The sequence below is a fragment of the Pygocentrus nattereri genome, chromosome 9 (genome assembly GCF_015220715.1).
Source record: "Pygocentrus nattereri isolate fPygNat1 chromosome 9, fPygNat1.pri, whole genome shotgun sequence".
In the NCBI taxonomy this organism is placed as follows: domain Eukaryota; kingdom Metazoa; phylum Chordata; class Actinopteri; order Characiformes; family Serrasalmidae; genus Pygocentrus; species Pygocentrus nattereri.
The window spans coordinates 29,300,661-29,324,598 of record NC_051219.1 but is presented as its reverse complement, the minus strand read 5'-3'; the positions used below and the strand labels follow the sequence as shown (position 1 = coordinate 29,324,598).

General features: G+C 40.0%; 1 protein-coding gene across 1 annotated transcript in view; it reads right to left on the bottom strand.

Moving 5' to 3' along the window:
- Positions 1-2,684: 2,684 nt before the first annotated feature.
- The window catches only part of si:ch211-236h17.3 (carbohydrate sulfotransferase 11), a 37,511-nt gene continuing 16,257 nt past the window's right edge, over positions 2,685-23,938 (bottom strand). The window contains exons 2-3 of the mRNA XM_017706757.2: positions 9,004-9,086; positions 2,685-4,439 (exon numbers count right to left, since the gene is read on the bottom strand). Of these exons, the coding sequence (XP_017562246.1) occupies positions 3,594-4,439; positions 9,004-9,086 (929 nt within the window). The 3' untranslated portion in view covers positions 2,685-3,593. The remainder of the gene's footprint in view (positions 4,440-9,003; positions 9,087-23,938) is intronic.

Genomic DNA, 23,938 nt, shown 5'->3' with positions numbered 1-23,938 from the left:
CAGAGCCTCGGTGGCCTCTAAAGTGAGATTTCCTGGTTAAAAAACTAAGAAAACCACATTTTGATGATGCATCTTGAAAGGATATTTTGAAACTTGGTGGTGGCCCCTTTGGGAATTACGGGAGGCAAATCCAAAAAAAGAAGGAAATGAAAATGAAAACTAAAATGTAAATGCAAACCTCTTTTTACCATTTCTTTTTCCAGACATCTGCGCAAATATCCTGCCAAAATTGAAAATGAAATGCCTTCATTTGCAATTTCATTTTTCACATGAGCACCAGCCGTTTGTGACAAAAATAAAAATACATTGAAAACGCCTATTTGTCATTTCATTTTAGTCGTTATTCTGTTTTTTCATGGCCAAATCTAAAATGAAAAAGCTAATAGAGAAAAGAAAATACAAGCTTCACTTTGGCTTTTCTTCATGAAACGCAGAATATGTGTCAAAACTAAAATCAAAATGCAAAGTTTACTTTCTTTTTCGTAGCAATCGAATGCAAATCTGAGAAAATCAAAATGAAAATGCAAAATGAATAAATCAACAGCAAAGTGACAGTCTGTGATTCATTTATTGGCGCTGACACGCTTTAACCGCCAGAATGAAAAGGAAAATGAAAGCGAACATCAGCGCCACCTGCTGGAGATTCACTTTTCATTTTCCACATTTCTATTTCTTTTTCTAACTGACCAACATGCAAATATATGTTAATTAGCACTGGGCGGTGCTACGGGGGTACATTTTAGGACAGCCCCAGCCGTCTGAGGAAAAACGCGTCATGTCTCAGATCTGGTGACCAAACGGCCTCAGAAAAAACTGAATGTTACACTAGCATTTATATCGACATACACCATAGTTTTCTAAGTCATATGAACCAGTCTATACTCGTCCAGGCCGTTTTGTCTGATGGTGTTTGGTCTGATGTTTAGTTTCACCAGATCTGAGACATGACGTGTTTTTTCTGGAGACTCGAAGTCTTTTATCTTGAGGAATGATGGCGATTCTGACGCGGACGGCCGTACCCCGTAGCCCCGCCTAGTGCTAATTAACATATATTTGCATGTTGGTCAGTTAGAAAAAGAAATAGAAAAGTTTTGCATTTACATTTTATAGTTTTCCTTTTCATTTCCTTTTTGGCAGGATTTGCCTCCCACAGGGGAATGGCCTCCACTAGCTGGCTAATTCATGAAATAAATCATTATTTTAACCAAGAAAAAAGTTGACTGGTTCGTTCTATATGTCACACCAGATGTCTGTGAACAGTATTTTGTTAACTAGCTAATAGGGGCTGGAGTGGCCAAAACTGTGGAGTTTTTTATGGTATTTCATTAAGTTTCAGCCTCGGGTTGTCTGCCCACCACAGACTTTCTGATGTAAGTTGGACGTTAAAATTACCACACCTCTGAGCGTCTCGCCTTTCGCTGAGAATTTAAACTGGCCCCGGCTAGCCATGCCTCCATGCTCTGGTGCATCAGTCCGATAGGAAACAAGTATTTATCAAGCTAAATGCTAATAGTCATTGATATGCTAATTACAAGCAAGTTGCATTTCTACCAGTGACACTGGTCTCCAAACCTGCCTGGTCTGGCTTCCAAGACTGTAGTTCAGTGCTGTCTTATGCAGCCTGCAGTAAAGATTAATCCCGTGTTGTATTTCCACACTAATAAAGCAGGTTGGGCTTTGTGTTTAGCACTAAGCATATTTCTGTTCTCTTCCTTTTGCTCATTTATGGCAGTTTTTAGCACCAGTGTATTTCAGACACTATCCACGACTAGTCAACTTCTGCCCACAGCACTGACTAGTGGATTTATCAGTCAACTAGTCTTATGTAACTTCCATAGATGTATTTATTAGCTTCTAATTCAGCAGCTGGCAGTCAGGATTTTTGGGCAGCCTATGGTCATATGGTGATACCACGGTATTTAAAAAAACATATCTGAAAAGCCAAATAAACACATTCCACCCATTTGTATTTTAGCAGCTCAGTGATGGCTACAAGCTACACACTCCACAGAACGTGTTCAGCTTTCAGTCATTAAACTTCATGCTTACAGAAATCCTCTAAAGAGCTGCCATTTTACCACCAGTTAGCTGGTAGCTTGTGCTGTGCCATATGCTTGGCCTGCTAAATAAGCTATCATTAGCTTAGCTACAGTTCCAACCACCACACAGAAAAGGTTTGATTTCGGCTTTCTCTCACTCCAACCCCAATCTCTTGACTTTTGCGCTTTTCGCACTGTTTGGGTCTGTAGCCTGCTTGCTAAGCTAATTTAAGTTGGCCCATCAGGCTACAGATCCAAACACCACAGAACAGGTTTAATTTTGCCTTTGGGCTTCAGCGCCAGCTGCTCGACTTCACTCCCTCAGATTTTAAAAATTGTTATTTAAACTCGTGTCTGTGCTTTTTAGCTAAAAATTTCTGTTATCTGTCTGTTGTCATGCTAGCTAAGCTAACGCTAACCAGCTCTGTCTTAGTTTGCAGCACAGTTTAACATTTAGCAATTGGTAGATGGGTTGACATTTATTGAATGATAGCTTGAAAATCTGGCTCTCGTCCCCATGAAAGCAAACTATGCTTCTTGATGATACAACTCTATTGTAGGAATTCCAAATGATTGTATGGTGTATTTGTGTCATGCATGCTGGGTAGTGTAGTTAAAGGAAACAAGAAAATACAACAAAACTGATGATGTTCAGGAATGTAACATTGCATGACAGAATATTACATAACAGCAAATAACACTGAATTGTATTCTTTGGCTAGAATACCCCTTTAAGTTCAAGTTACCTTTTAGCAATATTTGTTTTCAATTGTTTTTGATTGAATGATATACTCATTTGAACCAAAAAAATTCATTTCATCACTTTTTTCCGTGTTCTCAGCTTCTAGAAGGAGACGCAAAAAGATTTAGAAAGTGAACTGTTGTTAGTCAAGTTTTTTTTAAAGAATATGGATTCACAGCCTTGGGTAAAATCTCTGCTGACTTCAGTTCAGGAGCCATTTACAATGTTTACAATAAATATTTCAGCATAACCTTAAATATAAAACATGGGACTGGACATTAAAAAGTGAGGGGGGGAGCTCTGCATTTGTGAGCTAATGAAGAATCCTGCTTCAATTAGTCAACATTCAGAGTCAAAGGCACGTAGTTGAGCGTTCAGTTAGTACCTAACACAGCCAGAGGCACTGTAGGAAAGGCCTGGGTGGATGCAGCACATTGCCATTAGTAATCGATTCTCGGCCGTGCATTTTCACCCTCAGGGAATCCATGGATTATTCAGGGCCTGCATCCCCCGAGCCCCCGTCCAGCAGCACGATCCACTCAGGAGTGCACACGAGTGGAATTTAAACACCAGCACATGCTCAATGTGACGTGCATATGAGCAAACAGTCTGGAAACAATCCACTCGCAGTGAAATAAGAGACGCATTGGGACTGCTAGGTTCATATACATCATTTTTACACGAGTGGAATATATCAACACACATATGCTTTTTGTGTTGTTTTATATTTCATTCATGTACAAATGATGTACACATCTGGATCAAGTCGATTAAAGGCAAAACGTTTTCTGTGCATTTCAGCATATAGCATCTCATCTCAACTTCAAGTAGGTTGGTGTGGAGTAGTTAAAAAGCAGGAAATCCATTCTGAAAAGGTTGAAGAGTTTCTTCTGATAGAAGGGGCTGATGTTGTCGAAAAATTTGGCCGCCATGTCTCCAGTGGTCCTTGTGCTTTTGGAGAAAGTTGGGAACTGCACCTCCTGGTCAGCACCGGCCAGTTTAAGCAGGTACTGAGAGTCCTGCTCTAAAGTTTCATACTTTCCCACCACATCATAGTGGATTAGGCAGGGATGGCAGAGTGAGTGAACCCTCTCCCAGTGTTCATTAAATGGCTCCTCCTTCTGAGTCCGTGGGTCCACCAGGTAGTACACAAACTCCTCAAATGTAACATCATTGCCTTTCTCCAGCGCGTCTGGCTGGGGGTTGACCCGGTGCCTCCGGATTATCTTTGTCCCGTAGCGCTTATGAAAGGCTACATTGTAGTTGCGGGTGAATTTGTTCCGGTATGCGGACACCAACCTCTCAAAGGGTTCCCGGACGAACACGAATTTGAGGTAGGTGCGCAGACGTAGGTTGATCTCAGTCTTGGTGTACTCAGAGAGTGAGCGCAGGCGGCCTGGCACGTGCGCCTCGTTAGCTGGGATGGCCAGCGGCTCGCGGTACCGTCCGTCGCCTGTCAGCACCATCAGCACCCGCTTCCAGTTGGTGCAGGCTACTTTGGGCACGTAGCAGTAGAGCAGGTTGTGCTTGTCGTCCACTATGAGGTGCCGCAGATCCTCAGGGGTCAGCAGGCGCCGTTTCCGGGTGTGTGAGTGACACGCCTGCTCCAGAAGCTCCCGCCGACCCTGCAACACCGATGCCACCGCAGACTGATCCAACTGTGGAGAGAACACAAGTAATTATAAACAGAGCAGTAATAATATAATGTGAATAATATACTATAAATGTTCCAATGCATATTTCAGTGGACTGGTTTTTCTCATTTCTGGTTTTCTGTATTTCTCACAGTCCCTTTCTGGCTCTTTGTTAATCCCCAGGTTTACCCCACTGTGCCCGTTTACAGTCACAGTGTGGGTGATTTGGCTAAAACATAATATAAAGATACTAAAAGTAATTTAATTGTACATGATATGTAGCACAATATTACATTTTTTTCTGAGGCAAGTTGAAACTAGCACTGCCACATTTAAGAAAAAACTATGAATCACGTCTTTAGGGAGGAAAATGTAGTTATCCATGATTTGGGCGCTTTGATATGTACTAATTGATATCCATGATATGCTCAGAAAAGCATACTGTCATGTAATATCACATATGTATATAATGACAACGTCAAGTATCGTTGCCCACTTCTATTTACAGCACTGTCATACTGTACCAATTAGGTGCTTTAGGGCAATATATTAATTGGATTATAGCTATTTTTACAGGATCTTTTATACATTAAAATGCATGCCATGTAAATAAAACAGTAAATCAGTGTAAATAAAATGAAAGAAAATACTGAAGTACAGAATTGAATGTTTTTAGCTGCTTCTGAAAACCACTTGTACCTGACAAATATGTATAGGTGAAGAAGACGACAGTGGTAAAGTCAGCAAAGTGGGGTGGCAGAAACACTCAGAGCAAAAGTGTTGTTCAGATTGTGCCTCCTTGCAATATAAATGTAAACCAGCCCTCCTTTCTCTGGGAAAAACTGCTGTGTCGGCGAGCAGTAGCACAAACCAGAATGCAAGGACAGATGGTCTGAGCCAGAACTGGGATATAACAACGACTTTAATATCTTGCATTCTGAGCTGTTTCAGCTTATTTCGTCTGTTTATGTTTAACTGAATGATCATAATACGTGCTTGTTGTATCAGACCTTCAAAATCTGTTTATTTGTATCAAAGGGGAAGACAGAAATGAAGTCAAGATCCTGACTAACAATGACATTTTCCATAACCAAGCTCTGCCAGCTTTACAAGAACTCTGACACAGGTGTTACAACACATGCTGCCTGTTTAGCTTGTATGAACCGTAATTTGCACAGGGAGAGCTTTTTTGAAAAACTGATCTGATTCTCACAGAAACAGGCCTCATTCTGACACAGAAAAATAACAGAGCAAGAAATGAGGGATAGGAGGATACAGGAAGGTGGTATGTTTCATGTGTTTACCATCAGGCAGAGATGGAGACTCAAGTCACATTCAAGTGGTATCCTGGCTCGTGATGTGACTCAGAATCTGCCTTAACAGTGTATTTTGTAACAATGAGCAACTCTTGCTATTAGTCACATAGTTGAAATATGATACCCACAAAAAAAAATTGCTAGAAAATTGCAAAATCGTGTTTTTGCCGTTTTATAAAAGCAATACCCTCTCAAGGCTGTGTGTTACAGGACATTGGTATATGTCATGGCAGCCCAGGGCCTCGAGCTGCTTATTGCTTTTATAAGATAAGCTACCCTATTTGGCCAAAAGTATGTGGACACCTGTCCATTACACCTATATGAACTTCCTGAATATCCCATTCCAAAATCATGGGTGTTAATATGGAACTGGCCACCACCATGCTATAACAGCCTCCACTCTTCTGGGAAGCTTTCCACAAGATTTTGTAATGTGTCGGTGAGAACTTTTGTCCATTCCGTCAAAAGTGCATTTGTGGGGTCCAACACTGATGTTGCACAAGAGGGTGTGGCTCACAATCAACGTTCCATTTCATCACAAAGGTGTTCAGTGGTCTCTTTGCAGGCCACTGGAGTTCCTCCTCACCAACTTCATCAAACCATGTCTTTACAGAGATCGCTTTGTGCACAGGGGCTCAGTAATGCTGCAACAGGTAAGGGCCTTCCCGAAAAACTTTACCCTTCACTAGAATTGATAGGTCCAAACCCTGAAAGAGAGCCTAGACCATTATCCCTCCTCCACCAAACTTTACTGTTGGTATATGCATTCTGGTAGGTAATGTTCTAGCATTGGCATTTGCCAAACCAAGATTTGTCCATCAGACTGCTGTGGAAACCCATTTCCAGAAGCTCCTGAAATACAGCTTTTGTGCAGATGTTGCTTCCAGAGGCAGTGTGGAACTCTGTAGTGAGTGATACAACAGAGGATAGGTGCTACGTGCACACAGCGCTCTGTGTGTTTGTGTGGTGTACCACTTCGTGACTGAGCTGTTGTTGCTCCTGGACACTTTCATTTCACAATAATAGCACTTACAGTTGATCAGGGTAGATAAAGCAAGACAGAAATTTCACAAACTGACTTGTAGCAAAGATGGAGTTTGATGACTTTGTCACGTTTAAAGTCACTGAGCTTTTCAGTATGACCCGTTGTACTGCCAGTGTTTGTCTGCAAGGGTATGTGCTTGATTTTGTTCATCTGTTAGCAGTGAGTGTGGCTGAAACACCTGAACTCAATAATCAGGAGGGGCATCCACAAATATTTGGCCATATAATGTACAATACGATAAAACACACAAGTCTTCATTAATCCCTTAAATGGCCAGGTCCAAAATTTTACTACATGCTTCTGTAAAGGTGTTGAGTGAAAAACTTGCATATTTACATATCAACTGTTTATATGAAATCAAACAACCTTTTTAACAGAAAGCATTGGTCAAACGTATGTATTTGCGTCATTCTCCATTTAGAGGGGGAAACCTTGTCCAACAGAGCTTAAAAGCAAGTACATTTACACACTGGTTGACCCAAGATTAAATAACTAATTTACTAATTTCTCAGATTTTTCTTTTTTAATTTTGTTTCGTAGTTGCTCTACATATGTGGAACAATTCATCACAAAACCAATTTTCAACATTTGAGAAACTATTTTAGTATAAAACTATTTTTAAGAAGTTTAATTTAGAAATTTGTATAAAACAGATTCATGTTTACTTTATATATCATTGATGTTATATTACATTTACAAATATATGCATTTTAAAAATTCTGAAACACACTTTGGTCACTGGTATTTTTAATTCTATTAAACCGCTTTCTTGGGTCAATGGTCAGAGAGGAAGCATGTTAAGGCATAAGTAGGTGAGTCCACACTCGCACACTATATTTGATTAACTTGTTAATTTATCAGGCACCACATAACATTTGTCACTAGTGTTATGTGCTTTAATGGCTGGATAAAATAATAATGCCATATATTATTTTTATTACTGATTTTAAATAGTTGCACAAGGTCACCTGAATGCCAATGAGTCAACCAATCAGTCAATTTTAACCAGAATGTCATACTGAGTGTCTGTCACTGGCATTACACCATATGCATATAACACCAGTGACGTGCTGTGACACCAGTGACTAATATTAATGTCAGGAATGATCAGAACACTTGAAAAACTAGTTAATACAGAAGTTTGATCTGTATCTCGATTTAGGTCAGTTAGTGCTTATTTTGTTATTTTTCTACTGGTGAAGTATAGCCAAACAGAGGCAGAGGCTGTGTAGACAACGTACAGGTTCAGGGAAAGCTGGTTACTTGGCAAAAAAACATGTTCCCTGCTTAAATTTTTCTGTATTAAATGTAAATGAAAAATAAATAAATGTATGACTCAAAAGAATGCCTGATTAAGGGGTAACACCAGTGACTTAACTAAAATACACTTGGAATTAAACTCTCCTTTTTGCATATATGACAATAGGAGATGTTAATGGACATATTAAGTTTGTTTAGTTTTCGGATGAAAGAAACTGATTTTGTAAAAATGTATCCACCTGTACTTTCTGCCTTACAGTCACACACAGCTAAGGAAAGAGCTTTGCAATTTTGCTGAGAAACATTTTAATGTAAATATATGCAGCCCCTAAGAGATCTCTTGAAAAGACTAAGAGACTAAGCTCGAAGAGAACCACATGCGGCATGTTCTTGCATCAGTTTTCATGAAGTTCTAACAGTGTGAGTTCACCCAGCGGATGACGCTGCTTTCCTCCAGCAGTATGAGGTTAGAAATGGTGGGCAGGGGGTTGAGAAGGTGGTGCTTCTGGAATGTAAGGGGGTTTGGGGTTTTATTTTCTTAGGAACTCAACCTTCCCCTGTCCTGAAGACAGTCCCTTCATAAGGAGAGCCTGTGGAATGTGTCCTCGGAGCTTAGCTTAAAACCAAAGACCCCCCCCACAAAGGCAACTCAAAACCATTAAAACAGAGAGAAAGCAAGAAGTTTATGACAGAGATTACAGCTCTATTTGGATTCCTCGTCATGGCACATGATTTAGGCAAGCACAATGCTGAATGGTTCTACTACTTGTTAGCTACATCAGCCCTGTAGCTCCAGTGAAAATCTAAAGAAGCAAACCAGACTACATTTTGAATAAGTGAAGAGCAAAAAGCTTTGTCTAAATGCGACTAAATGGAATGCAATCCTGACATTAGCCCAGAGTTCCAATTTACTGTAACAGATAAAGCTGGCAATGGTGACATCTTGCTGACAGAGTAAAATAATCACCTGATCACTGTCATAGAGCGTCTGCAGGGGGCTTCTTCTAGACTTTTCTGGCAAGCTGGTCCTTCCCAAAATCTGCTCTGTAGCTGCGAACACACAAAAATACAGGGAAAAACATTGAAAAATGGACAAGAAATGAAAGATAAATTCTAAAGACTATGATCTTAAGATTGAAGAGGTAAACAGAAATCTGGTACTGTTGTTAGTGAAGGTCTCATCACCTGTTTTCCGCACATATTTTGTTGCATATCGCCAACTTTGGCAAGAGCACAAATGCGGCAACAGGAGTTAGTATATATGTATGAATACACTGAATGCATGTTGGTTCATTCAGCTCACTGCAGACATTATGCTGAACACATGATTTCCTCTATTGTACGTAATTACACAGATAGTTCCATGATGAATCAACTTTACATTCAATTTACATTCTGCATCCACAGGTTTGAGTCTGAACTCAAGACTTCTATTATAACATTTGTTATAATTTCAAATATTTTGGTATTTTTGGTACAGAACAAGACTGTACACAACAAAAACTTACATTCACTTCAAATCCTAATAAAAAATCCCCTCTTTTACTTAAAGACACAAATTTGATTGAAGGTTTAAAATCTGCACCTTTGAAAGGATTACCCCCACTTTTTTAAATTCAGTATGATTTTGAAATATTTGCCCTTTTTCTTCACGTTCATTCAAGCTGCGTAAAAAGAATGTAGATTTAACTGTCTTTAATGACATACAAACTACTTTGCGTCTGATTTATGAAACTTTCGTACAACATGGAAACAAGTGGAGATTTGAGTCCAAATGATTAATCAGCTTTAGTGGGTGAAATCAAGCGCCAACCTAACAGCATCTCATTTACATATTTACTTGATAAATGCCCAATACATGCAGATGTTTGGTAGGGAGCCAATAAAACAACAGGATTTAGCGGCTTGAGAGCTAATGGCTGTGCTCGCAGGTGGACTGTGAGGTCAAGCGGTGAGGGCACTGCTATCCCACCGACCAAACTTTAGTGTGAAAATTACGATGACTGGAAAGAATAAAATGTGAAATGAACAAAATGTCTAAGTCTTTTAAGACAGGGGAATGATGTGACTGTGTAGTGAGATTATTTTCCTAAAATAACATTTTTAAATGCTGTATTACTGCTGTGTATGAGATGCTTCTGCACCTTTTTTGCTTTTCTATTTACAACATTTCTATTGCTAATAATGTGAAGCTTATCTTGGCTGTGTTTGATATTGTTCATTTTGTGTGTGGAGTCAGAAGTATAAAACAAAAGCACAGTGTAATGTCTTTGAACAGCTTTTGTGGTACAGCATTTGTTTAGACTAATGTGTATGTGAGCACAAATTAGTATTATTTTCTATTTTTCTACTTATTCTTAACATTATAAATTAAAATTAATAATAGATTTGCTTAAATACTTAAAGAAGTGTTTCTTTTTTCGAAAGTGAATAATTCAGTCTTGTTTAAAGTGCAGATGACAGAGGGACACTACATGACAAGGCTACTATCACCACAAAGTTGAGGTTAGTGCTGTTTAACCGTTCCTCAACCTAATGATTACAAAATGCACACGTTAGTTTCAAAGTAGTCACTAAACAAGTCACTCATTTGAGCTGCTGAATAGTAAGTCTTAAGATTAAATAAATGGCTTTTGTAAAAAAAACCAAACAAACACATAATTTAGTTTTTCTCTTACCCAAATTTAGTCAATTAGTTTATAAAATGTGTTTCTTTTATTTTAAAGTAGAGCTACAAGACTACTGTTGCTAACAGACAGTCTAATACAACAGACACACAAATCTTTTCCAGACTATGACTTGGTGTGAACTCACCTCTTCACCCACGTCTCATTCGCATGCATACATTTAACAAAGGCTTTTGGACGCAACAGATTTTGTTTGAGATTTCTGTTTTTTTCCTTTTATAAATACCTAATTCCTTTTATAACAACATAAATACACAGGAACAACAGAAATCATGAATGTAATTGGGCCTCCAATCCAGGAAGCAGAATTCAACACAACACCTGTTGTCTAAAATAACCTGCAGGGTTCTGACTTCTAGTGCTTGTTAGCAATTTTATGCTTGTAGCTTGGACATGTCTAGGCTAATTAGCTATATCTGTGGTAAGTGGAAAGTTGTGTAAATTAGATTTTTCACAGAAGCTTTACTTTAATAACTGAATAACCGGCTGACGGCTGAAGGGGTTAAAGCAGGAAGCTGCAAGGTTTCAGGCCTGTTCAGTACAGTCACCCGCTCTGCCTCTGTCCCCATGGCGATCAGCCATAAACTTCCCTCTATAAAGTGACATGCTCTATAGGAACACTGTGTTCTCTACAGCAGTCCAAGTGTTTCCCCCTCACTCCCCTTCTCTCCCACTGCTCATACATACCACTGGCCTATTGGCTACAGACAGGTCTGCGCTGAGGCCCACAGTGACTGCACAAGTGATTGGTTTTGCACATGTGCCAACAAAGTCAAAAGGGGGGAAGAGGGGAGAAAGAGGGGAAAGACTGAAGAGAGAGAGAGAGAAAGAAAAGGAGAGAAACGTAGAGGAGAGAACAAAAGAAAGAGAGAGTATAAGAAAACAGATGGGGAGAAACAGAGAGGGGGGAACAGCAAGAAAGACAAGCAGGGAATGAGATAAGACAGAGAGGGGGGGGCAGCAGAGGAAGAAAGAGGGGAAAAGTAATAATAGAAAGCTGAGAGAGAGAGAGAGAGAGAGAGAGAGAGAGAGAGAGAGAGAGAGAGAGAGAGAGAGAGAGAGAGAGAGAGAGAGAGAGAGAAAGAGAAAGTGAGAGAGAGAGAGAGAGTACACCAAGAGAGAAACAGTGTAAGAAAATAGATGAGGAGAAACACAGAAAAAGAGAGGGGAAGAGCAAGAAAGACAAAAGCAGGGAAAGAGATCAAAGAGAGAAAGACAGAGGGGGGAATAAGAGAGAAAGCCAAGAGAAGGAGAGGGAGAGAGAAAGAAAGATGGAGATGGACAGAGACAGGGATAGGGGGAGAGTAAGAAAGACAGAAGCAGGAAATGGCATCCAAGGAGAGAATGACATATATATGTAGAGAGAGAGAGAGAGAGAGAGAGAGAGAGAGAGAGAGAGAGAGAGGAGAGCAGTAGAGGAAAAGAGAGCAGATAAAGAGAGAGAAAGAGGAAAAGTCAGAGGAATGGGGAGAGATAAAAAGAAAGTGAGAGAAAGATAGAAGGAGAAAGAGTAAACAGAGAGAGAGAGAGAGAGAGAGAGAGAGAGAGAGAGAGAGAGAGAGAGAGAGAGAGAGAGAGAGAGAGAGAGAGAGAGAGAACACTATAGCAACGGGAGGGAGAAAGAAAGATGGAGAGAACCAGAGAAAGACATCAAAGAGAGAAAAAGATGAAGAGACACAGAAAGAGGGAGGGGAAGAACAAGAAAGACAAGCGGAAAAAGAGAACAAAGACAGAGAGAGGGAAAGAGAGAGCGAGAAAACAGTAATGTAAACAGGAAAGATGAGAGAAACTAGGGTAAAGTTAAAGTTAAAGATGGAGGGTGGGTGGGTGGACGTGTTGGAAGAAAGCCCACAGTGACCGAATAAGGGCGAAGAACAGTAATGAGATGAAGAAGTGAAGGGGACGAAGGGGGACGGACGCAGCTGTAGATATGGACCATATGCTCTGGTCCAGAACGTATACAGAACAGCACAGTCGGCCCACGTGGCCCAGGCTGCAGTGCCCTCCGCCATATGCTTCCATACAGTTCATGTGGCCAGACAGAAAGGCCACAGGAAACCAACAAGCAGATGCTGGCTGATATATAGACTGAGGGGGGTTCACATTATAGGTTTATGTGGACCGAGGCGCTTTTCCCAAATGTTTTCAGTGAGATAAGACTTTATGCCTTTTGTGCACAGCGGAATGGTGGGTAGGAGGATTACGCGGCTGCAGCTGCCATGTACCCTGAACTGTATTTATAAACAGGCCTAAATTATCTTGACATGAATCAAGTTTAGCTTGTTTTTCTAGCAGCAGTTTCAGAGAGAAAGATGTCTTTCTATCTGTACGAAATGAGAGCTAGCAGCTCAAAGACAGTCATGACGCTGCAGTTATATATCAACAGACAGAAGTAGCACTGACAAAAAAGTAACAGACAATATTTAATGTGAACACCCCAAAACAAATGTATAGATTCATTCTTCACAAAAAGGCTTTTTTTTCAAAAGAGCTAATACTCAGTGAAGTCTAATTTACACATTTTCCTCTTACAGCAAATGTAGCTAATCACACACCACAGGTTTGCTTCTGGATCCACAAGGCTAATTTAGATAACAATGGCTGAAACTTATATGCTACCAATTACCACTGTTTAATTAGCAGTTAGCTTATCTAGCTATGAAAACAGAATACTGCATAAACATTTCGCATTTTTTGCACATGAGCAAGTCCACTTTAGATTACGTAACGACTCAGCGCAGTTTGGTGATTTAAATGTGCAGTTAGCACCATGCTACATGCTAAGTCATAAGCTCCTAATGCTAACTACATTAGCCTCGTAGCTCCGCCGCGAAGAAGAGCTCAAGAAGCAAATTTCAGACACTAAGTGTATCTTGACTATCTGATTAGGCAGAAACAGTTTAAATTTCAAATTCTGTTGAACTGCTGGTTTATATCCTCAAGCTGTGATGAAAGCCTATGATGAAAGGTTCGGTTTGGGTTTGGTTGCAGATTTTTTTCTAGCTCAGAACAAAAGATTTCCATAAAGGGGCCAAAATGAGGGATCCAAACATGACTCGCTTTTGTGTTTCTCCATTTTAGCTTTTTAGAGAACAACTCAAAATCTAAATCTAAATCAAAAATCAGGATCATTGAATAAATTTACTTGCATGTCATGCTATGTGTCTGGCCTTATCTTAATGAGTTGCATGATTGCGTATGTTAAAGGCTGCTCAGCAGCCTGCAGAAGAGGAAATGGCTTTGGTCGCTTTCACAACCACGACATGGCACCAGTGACAAGCTTCCCTTTTCACAGTGTATGAGTTTGTCACAGAATATAGTAGAAAGAAGCAGCTGAACAAAATCTCTATCCAGATCACAGTGAGCAAAGTCACTGGGTGATACATGAAGGCTTGCAGCAATAGTTCAGCTAAAAATGAACAGTTTGCAGATTATCCCAAATGCATTTCATCAGCCATGGCAGGTTTGGTGTCTGTGTTCTGACTTATTTTGATACTTGAAATTCCATAAAAGTTAAATGGATTTAAGTGCAGCGGAGGGAAATTAGTAGGTCTTCATGTTGGATAAGTAATGGAGGCTGCCTCTTCAGATGACTAAGACTAAAGCTAACCAGTGCAACTTTGAATGATCGTATTAATGCGTACTTGGTCAGTTGTTCACATCGTAATCAAATGTTTCATATAGCAAATATATACTTTGAAAAGTTTCAAGAAATATATCATTCATTATTAAACATTTCTAGTTCAGATCAAGTTCATTTTTTAGTATCAGGGAAAAAGCAGAAAACATGTATTTGACAAAATTACCTTGAAGCCTCAACAACTACATGCAATATGCAGGTTATCAATTTGCTTTCTTTTTCAGGAGACTTGTTTTGGATTTTTCAGAGAAATCTGCAGGGATGTTTTTCCACACCTTTGTTCAGTCTTAGAAGTTGGTTGCATTTTCCGCTTCTCACTATAAAAGCAATCCCAAACACTTCCAGTGATGTTAAGGTCTGGACACTGGGGCGGTCAGCCCAATGTTCTTTGTGCACCACCAGCTACTATTTTGTCCATCTCCTTTATCTCAGTAATTCCTGACTTCTTGTAATTCTCTGGCTTCTTGAAAGCTACACATCCTTTTAGACTCACAGCTTTGTATGGAATGATAGACAGAAACAGCTGTGGATGTTGTTTTCTCCTCTTTCTCAAAAATGAAAGTGCTGTTTATCGGGGCAGTTTTGGTGGTCTACCAGGTCTTGCAGGTGGTCTCATTTTCTCTGTGGCTCTCTGTAACTCGTACATGTTTCACTTCTTTTTCTTTGAGCTACGCAAGTGAATTATCTTATATCTTAAATTTTTACTGAAAAATAAGTAACTTGTATTTAATGGCATAACAATTTGCCCAGAAATGAAATACAGGGTGGTTTCTGAATTTTGCATTACTGTATATCCTTACAAACACTTACAAAACTCAAGTTTTTCAGTCTCATTAGCCTGTGTAGTTTCTCTCTGTCAGTGATAGAAAGCAACAAATACCCAAATAGTGATTTCAGTATTTCAAGTGAGTGGCACAAGCACTCTTGCACATCCTAAGTGCCTAATCCATCACCCACTTGCCTCACACCATGTTGAGTTATTTGGTGTTATAAATAGACGTGTGAGATGTTGTACTACACAACATACATACTCAGTGTGCCAATTCTTCCTGGTATTCCTCATGGGTCCCATGTTGACTGACTAATGCGGTGTTGGTTGGATGCTAACTCACTCGCCATAGCTTCCACACATTACCTGAGATCTTACACATCTGCTCTTTTCTCTTGGTTTTAAGAAGCAAGTAAAAATTCATTCTTTGCACCAAACATTTGGAAAACCTAAAGATTCAAATACACTGTGGCATACTGTAAAGTTTTTTCTGTGGTTTCCCAGCTTATATTACTATTATTAGCAATATACATATTTAATTATTTGCCAGGCTATGAAGGGCCAACTGGGTGAACTGGGTTTGCTGCAGCACCACCCTCAGGCACACCAGGGCTCTAGCTAGGTATGAATATCAAACACAGAGTTCCCTATTCATGGTTCAAGTAGCTAAACAATGAGCTTTCCCTGAATTTGTATTGAGCATCAATTTTATCATTTAAATGTTTATACATTTAGAGTGTAAAAGAAGTAAATTAGAAGGTCCAGGACCCCCTATATTTCACACCTTGCTGTTACTTGTGTCTCATGTGGTTTGAGGAAATTGTAATAAGATTTAAGCACACAGTGTGATGATAACTGGAGTCTATGAGTTTCCATTGTTTGCTAGCCAAGTTACATTAGCCAAGCAGCTTAAGTGCAGGACTGGCAACTGTAGTGAGGTGACCACAGAGTGAGATTCATTCATTTTGCATGCACACACACTGCTATTCTGCTTAAAACACTAATCTGAACCACAGCTCAGTTAAGCCCTCTCTCCTTTTAGTCATTAGAATGCACACCCGTGGTTCTCGAACCAGTTCTCAGGAACCAGCAGCTGGCCCACATTTTAGCTCTATCTCAATCCAAACACACCTGCACCCAGCTATTAAGGACAGTGTATACTTGGTACTGACATGTGGCTATTTATTTCTAAATAAAGCAAAGTGTTTTCCCTCATAGTTTCCTGTTAGTACAGATTTGCACAAGCTTTAAAGACTAAATTTCCCATTGAGCAATAAGAAATCCCATTACAGTTTGATGGACGTGATTAGTCACAAACCTGTAGCAAACTACTGTTTACTCCAATGTTTTTGGAAGCAGATGATGAGGAGATGAAGTTAAATCAAACAGGAACTCAGCGGCTGAACTGTGATCTGCTTGTGGGGTGGAGAGAGAAGAGGATGGGGGGTGGGATGGGATGGAGAGAGATCAGAGAGAACCTCGATGCTCCAGCTGTCTAAAGCTGCTTCTCACCCCAAGCAGAAGCGCTCTACTCTGTTTTCGTTCTAGCAATATTAAAAAAGGTGGAGCTGGACGATAAACAACTAATATCCTCTCAACATGCTACAATATAACCCAATCAGATGCCATCAGGCAGAAAGAACACAAACTAATACTGATGCAAGTTTGTTCTGAGTTTGTAGGTTGGGTGGTGTAAGATTTCATTGCGCAGTGTGAGACCCAAAGACCCAAAACTTTAAGTTTAATGCCAAATCCATGAGAGTTGGCAACCCTACAAGTGCTAAACTAATGAAGAATAATTAACTCCAGACACCAATCAAGACCTGGCGGATGGATTAAATTTGGGGTAAGCGGGTCTTTATAAGAGCACAGTTTATTAGTTTGGGAACACTCTGCTTGCAGACTGTATTACATAATAGCTCTTATGGGTGTAGCTGTTTTGAAATTACAGTTGTATGCAAAAGGCACAAGTCTGAATGCCCCGGTTTAAATGACGTTTTATTGATTTTCTAAGTGTATATAAGTTAACACATCCTGTAGAGGGTATAAACTTCTATATGGTAGTTGTCTGCCAATTTTAGAGCACAATGTCTACATTGTTTTGTCAATGTTATCATTTTAAAATTTTAAATTCAGCAAATAAACAGTAATCGTGCATTAAAAGGTGCAGTGTGTTCTCTGTACAGAAGGGATACTCAGTCCTGGTAATTGTGATCTACCAACTTGGAGAGTTAAGATCTAACACACCCGGCACTGATAATCTGGCACAATCCCTCTTGCCACTACCACTTAGCCCATAGCCCTCCCTATTGCGTGTTTACATCTAGGAGTAGGGCGTAACTGATTTTTGTTGAGATAGAGAGGTAGGGCGAAGTGTTAGGACTACATGGCCCTCCAAATGGAAGTTTTCAGAGTCACACTCCAAACAGCATTTTGGGAAAAAAGAAAAACCGGCTAGATCGTTGTGCCAGTGACCAAAGAAACCCATGAAGAAATGTATTTTCTCTGTTAAAATTATGATAACCATTGTATTGTCTTAATTTAATGTCGTTTCAATGTATTATGGTCCTTTTCTTCATAACAAGCATAAAGATTGCAAGTACTATGCAGATGTCTCAGTAGCTAGTTAGTTAGATTTCCTGTTCCACCTTAAATGGTTCCAACTGAGGCACAAGAATGTAAATGCTGCACTATTTAAGGTGAAACGGGAAAATTTGAACAAGAATTTGGTAAATATCTGACTTCAGCTTGTTATTTAATTAATGGTGGGCAATGATAAATATTTTTTTGTCTTTGAAAGCATATGATGCCCTAAATGTAACTTAAGCCCAGCAGTGAGGTTGTTGAACTTTACCCTCTTCTGGTATTACTGCAGACTGCCAGCACACATTTTTGTGCTGCCCCACTTCCAACACACCCAATCCAACTAATCTGCTAATTAACAAGCCCTTCCTGAGTTTAAGTGGGTGTGTTTTAGCAGGAAAATGCAAAAATGTACAGGGGTGGGGGTCCTCCAGGAAAGGATTATGAGACAGTGACTGAAAAATCAACAAACCTGGCATTTTACCAGTGGCACCCAAGATTGGCATACCACTGTCCATCCAATGAAGACAACAGAGCATCAAAAACAATCTGAGGCGATGCCAGCACATGGTCACTTTGGAGGCTATTCCAGGAGAAGCCAGCGGCTTTTGAAGGTGCCCAAACAATGGAGGCCTTTTTAGACCTCATTGGTATGCACAATGAATGAGGTTTCCCAAGTCAACTGAGGCCAGGCGGCAGCAACAAAGGCTGCTTGCCGGAATGTTGTGGAGGCTTGTGGCCATTTATGTTGGCCTGCGATGGCTTAGAGAGGACAGCACACAAATCAGCAGGCTTTTATCTAATGCTTTAAACCACACCACAGACAGGAATACCTCCTGCGGTGCAGAAACAGCTCACTTTCTAATCTCCAGCCTCCCGCTGCTCACACATAGCTGTGCGTGTATACATGTGTGTTTGTGTGGCGGTTTCTTCCTTCCGTCACACTAATCCGAAAACCATCCATCCAATTGATTGCAATTGTCTCTGATTGCTCTCAGGGTTCTTTGTAGGATATTAGATACAGTTCCCTGATATAGTTATTGGCACCCATGATGAACTTCTGGTGATTTAGCTTAATCTCTGAAAAAACTGAGAAAAATCCAACCTTTAACTGAAGTAACTTTATTCTGAGAAAAATCCCTCATCAAGAAATAACTATATTTTTAACATCACCACATGCGCTGCAATTACTGGCACTCCTGCATTACTTTGTACAATCGCCCTTTGCCAACGAAACAGCACTTAGTCTTCTCCTATAACACCTTACAAGGTTGGAGAATACAGAGCAGGGAATATGAGACATTTCCTCTTTACAGAATCTCTCCAGATCGTGCAGGGTCCTAGGTCCTCTGTTGTGCACTTTTGTCTTTAGAACCCCTCTCAGGTTTCCTATGGGGTTTAGATGAGGGAACTGAGATGATGTGGCACAAGCCTGATTTTGTGTTCAGTAAACCATTTTTGTGTTGATGTGGACAAGTTTTGAATGTTTTGTCCGGCTGGAAGACACAGTGATGACCCATTTTTAGTTTCTGGGAAGAAGCAGATTTTGATTTAACATGTTTTGAATGGTTCTGGATACCCTAATGAGGTTCTCAGGGCCTTTGGAGAAAAAAAAAGCCAGACAACATCACATACCCTCCACCATACTTAACAAGGTCTACATACTTTTTCCTTATTTGTATTGTCTTTCCCCTGTTGAAGAATGACTAAGGGAGTTTGACCTCTGTGTTACCACATATATACACACACCTCAGTGAAACAGGAAGTCATGGATTCCTGCTTGATGGTTCCTAGAAACGCAGATTAAGTGGAAAAAATCTTCACTTGCATTTTGTTTCTAAGAATTACTAGGATTGCCAATAATCGTGGCACACATGGTTTTGTGAAAGAAGTATTTCTTTATGATTTTTTTTATGATTTTACTTCAATTAAAAGGTGCATTTTTCATTATGAGATTAAGCTAATAGACCAAAATGTGAATTTCTTATAACTCTCTTTCCACAGCTTCACCAGGAGTGCCAAAATTGTGGAGCGGACTATTGACCGCCTGGTATGCGTTTCAGTGATGATTTCAACTCCATCTACACAATCAAATCAACAAAATCAGTACAAGCATTTAACTTTGTTAGGGCTGTCCTTCAAATGTTCGGAATGCCACCATACTTCACACTTCTTGTGAGACAGGGTTATAGTTAGCTTAGTTTACTGACCACTCCACCTCAGGTTTAAGCTTCTCTGATCAGTTAACCATGAGTGCATATCACACAGATTTTTTGAACAAGTGCCAGAATATAAAATTTTAAAAAGCTAGAATGTTGGTGGTTAGGATAGTGTAGTGGTTAACACCTCTGCCTTCTATGCTCTAGACTGGGGTTCAATCCCCCACCTGGGCAAACACCCTACACTATACCAATAAGAGTCCTTGGGCAAGACTTGGCCTACCTATATAAAAAAATGATAAAAATTGTAAGTCGCTCTGGATAAAAGCGTCAGCCAAATGCCGTAAATGTAATATAAAAATATACTTATGATTCTGTTTACTTATAATTTCTCATTGAAATGGTATCCTTGTGTATTTTTGTAGCTTCTATCTGTTTTATCTTGGTATTGTAATGAACACTGACTCACCAAAAAACAAAACAAAACAATAAAAAAACAACAACAAATAAAAACTGCTCAACTGGAAGAATCCCAGTCAACTGCCTGATGATTAGAATCGTCAACTCTCAGGGGGCAGCCCTAGAAAAAGCAATAAAGGAAGCGCGTAGTGTTCACACTTCCTGTACATAGCTGACGTACTGAAACTGTGTACCGAACTTCTTAAGGAAACCAGACTGATTCAGACATCAATGACCTAGACAGAACGGAAAGCTGCTTGTTTGAGGTTTGCAGTAATCAGGCAGGAGTGCACAGCCCACATACATGCATTAAATATAGTGTTCTTCCGTGCTTTCCTGGAAAATGAAGTCATCAAAAGCTTTACTGTAACTCAGCTCTTAAATCCATCAGGCTTAAGATCAGAAAATGAAACGTTGATAAGAGCTGAAGAATCGAAAACGGAATGATTAATAACTTCTCTAGATCTGTTCTCCTTCTGAAGCAGATAACAGCCTTAATTTCACCTTAAACCTTAGAAGTCTAGAGTTACTGTTGTTTTGCTACATACTTCATTTACAGAGCACAGAAATCCTAAGTCTCTTTGTAGTTGGCATCATGCCCAAATAAGAAGCTCGGGTTTTCTCTACAGAAAAAATGAATGATGTTTTTCAGAATCACTGCAGTCATCCATCCATCCACCCATTTTCTAAGCCACTTCTCTCTCAGGGTCGCGTGGGGGTGCTGGAACCTATCCCAGCGGTCATCGGGCGGAAGGACTGCTGTCATATTCTGTGATAAGTAAAAATGTCTGAAAAGTTAAGATTGTTTATGTCCTATGCACATCAACCTCACCGCCGCATCTATCACTGGATCTTTTGAGTTACGAGGTCTCTAGGTCATTCAGATATGAAAAAAAATTCCTGTTAAAGTTTTCACACCACATTTCATTGAACTTGGGGTTTACGTACAGTACATTGTTGAGGTTGACAGGCTTATGATGTTAAATCAGTATGAAGCAGTATCAGCTTGCAGATTTTTGATGAATTTAAAGCTGGGCCTGCAATACATGATTTTCAGCCTGATTTAGCCAATTCTGACCAATTTTAATAATCTAGGAAACTGCAGGCGATGGTAGTGTGCAAGTCAACGGTTAGCGTTCCGAGCGAGCTCTGGAATGATCTGAGGCCTTTTCCAAAATTCTTGAGTCCTGTGGCGTCAGATGGTCAGCGACAAAATTGAGGAAAGTGACAGCTTATTGATTTATTTATTTAAAAGTCTTATGTGTGGTTGTAACATGAATTTACTTTTGTTTTAAAAGACTAGTGTCCAAATTTTGCTTCTTTAGTTTGAACTGGAGCTGCTAGGCTAACGCTGCTAACAAACACTGAAAATCTATAGTCATCCAAATCTTTTCCATAAATGCAGACCAAAACTTCACTCACCCAGCTCAAACCACATCCACGGCCTGTAGTTTAGAACACAATATGACTCACTATGAACAATAAAACTGAAAAAATTTGTGGCTTAAAAAGGAAAGGCATTTCCTGAGCACAATTCGGTATCATTCTGCACAAGATCACCAAAGACGGGGTGAAGAGAACTCGCTGGTACACTGTAGAGTAACATAGAGAAGCCAAGCAAGTGAACTCATTACAAATTTGCAGATCACAGTGTCTACCATACATGTCTGAACCTAAATATATACATGAAGACAAGCATCAGTTGGATGTTGAACCCTCCAGTGACTCCCAGACCCAGAGAAGTATTTGAAAGAAAGCTGGTGGGGCACTTGTGACAGGCGATGTCGACTAAAACAGAGTCTGCTCCTCATTTTCGTAGGTTTATCATTACGCAGCTTCTAATGCTCTTAAAGCCACCGCACACAACGTGCCATGCAGCATCACATAGCGTTACATAAGTTTCAAGCCACATTAAGATTAAGAATAAGTGACCCTTATTAGTCCCACAATGGGGAAATTTCACCTCCGCATTTAACTCATCTGTGAAGTGAAACACCACATACAGTCTAGTGAGCACACACACACTTGCCTGGAGCGGTGGGCAGCCCAATCCGCAGCGCCCAAGGAGCAGCTGGGGGTTAGTGTGATGTATTGTGGCTTTCTGTGGTCTCAATGTGGCCTAAATTTAATTGAATCTAGTTAAGGCAAAATTCTGCATGGCATGTCACAACATGGTGCCCAGAGGTGCTCAGAATTGGAGTGTCGGTGCATGCACTTCCATTAAAAATCATGGTTTAGATTTTTTGGACACTGCATGATACAATGCAGCATGCCCGGTGTGCAATGGCCTTTACTGTAAGGCATTGTGCTAACTAGAGGTGGGTAGTCCAGGTCCAAAAAGTAAAAAACCTCTCCAGGATTTTGACCAACTGCCTGAACACCTTTGCTGCTGGTTTGAGCAAATTAGAGAAGTCAAGCAGTTGGAACAAAATCCTGGGGAGGGTTTTTACTCTTTGCACCTGGATTACCCACCTCTAGTGCCAACACTGTGTACCCACATAGTGACATTTTACCAAAACACTCCTGCACTACGTCTTCTGAGAGGTTCAAGTTGGAATAGTACTGGAAGGCTGGAAGTTATGTGGATGATAATGTAGTTCCCATTTCAGCTTAAATGTGTAAATAAGGTCTATTCATGCCATTTTACAAACCTCCTTTAACCAAGTATATGAACATCATTTAAAACAAACAAAGATTTTGGCACGTGTTTGTGGAAACAATTTGGGTGACTACTGTCTTCCAGTGTTTGTTAACAACGTTAGCCTAGCAGGTCCGGTTGTAAAATAAAGAAGTCTTTGCTGATCAATTACATTTGGGGTAAGTGGACAATCATGGACACTTTTCTCCAAAGTATTCCTTTAAAAAAGCCACACTGAAAATGAGACCTTGGATTTATTCCCAGCTTTAAAAATGTTAATAACTTCATAAAAACCTATCCTCCCAATGTTCTGAAGATACAGAGGAGTATTTGGGGAGTTTCTGTGGAGAATCAGGGGAAAGGTGAGTCTGAATGTTTCGCATCATTCTAATGTCACCCTAGAACTCTGTGACAAGTGGTGCGGTATGAAAGCGGCTTTAGTGTTACACATCATTCAACACACAGTGGACTGTTCTTAAATCAAGAGATCTGGATAGCATTACTTCAGCTCTAAATCAGCACAGCCTGCTCTGTCTACAGTTCAGTCTGTACCTTCTCTCCCAGTCCAAATGGTAATAATCTTCATATCATGTGTTCATAGAGAACTGCCTGCTGATGTAATAGAAATGGTGGTGACACTGTTCCTCAAAGCCTCCACTGTGAAATCCAGGCCAAACATGCCACAATGCTTGTTCATCATCACCAGTGCCAATTTGGTATCAATCTCTCATTTAACAAAAGGACAGTGTTTTTCTCTCTTTCCTGTCCAGCGGGGGTAAGATGAGTGGGTTTCAGAAACAAATGGGAGAAAAAAAAATACTAAGCAAAAACGCTTGAAGGATAAAACAAAGAAACTCATCTACTGTCCAGTTTTCAAATTCAGTCACTTTTCAACACAAACCCTTCAAATGTTAGTGTTAGAGTGGTTTAATGTGAAATGGTCCAGACCAAGAAACTGGCTCGAAAT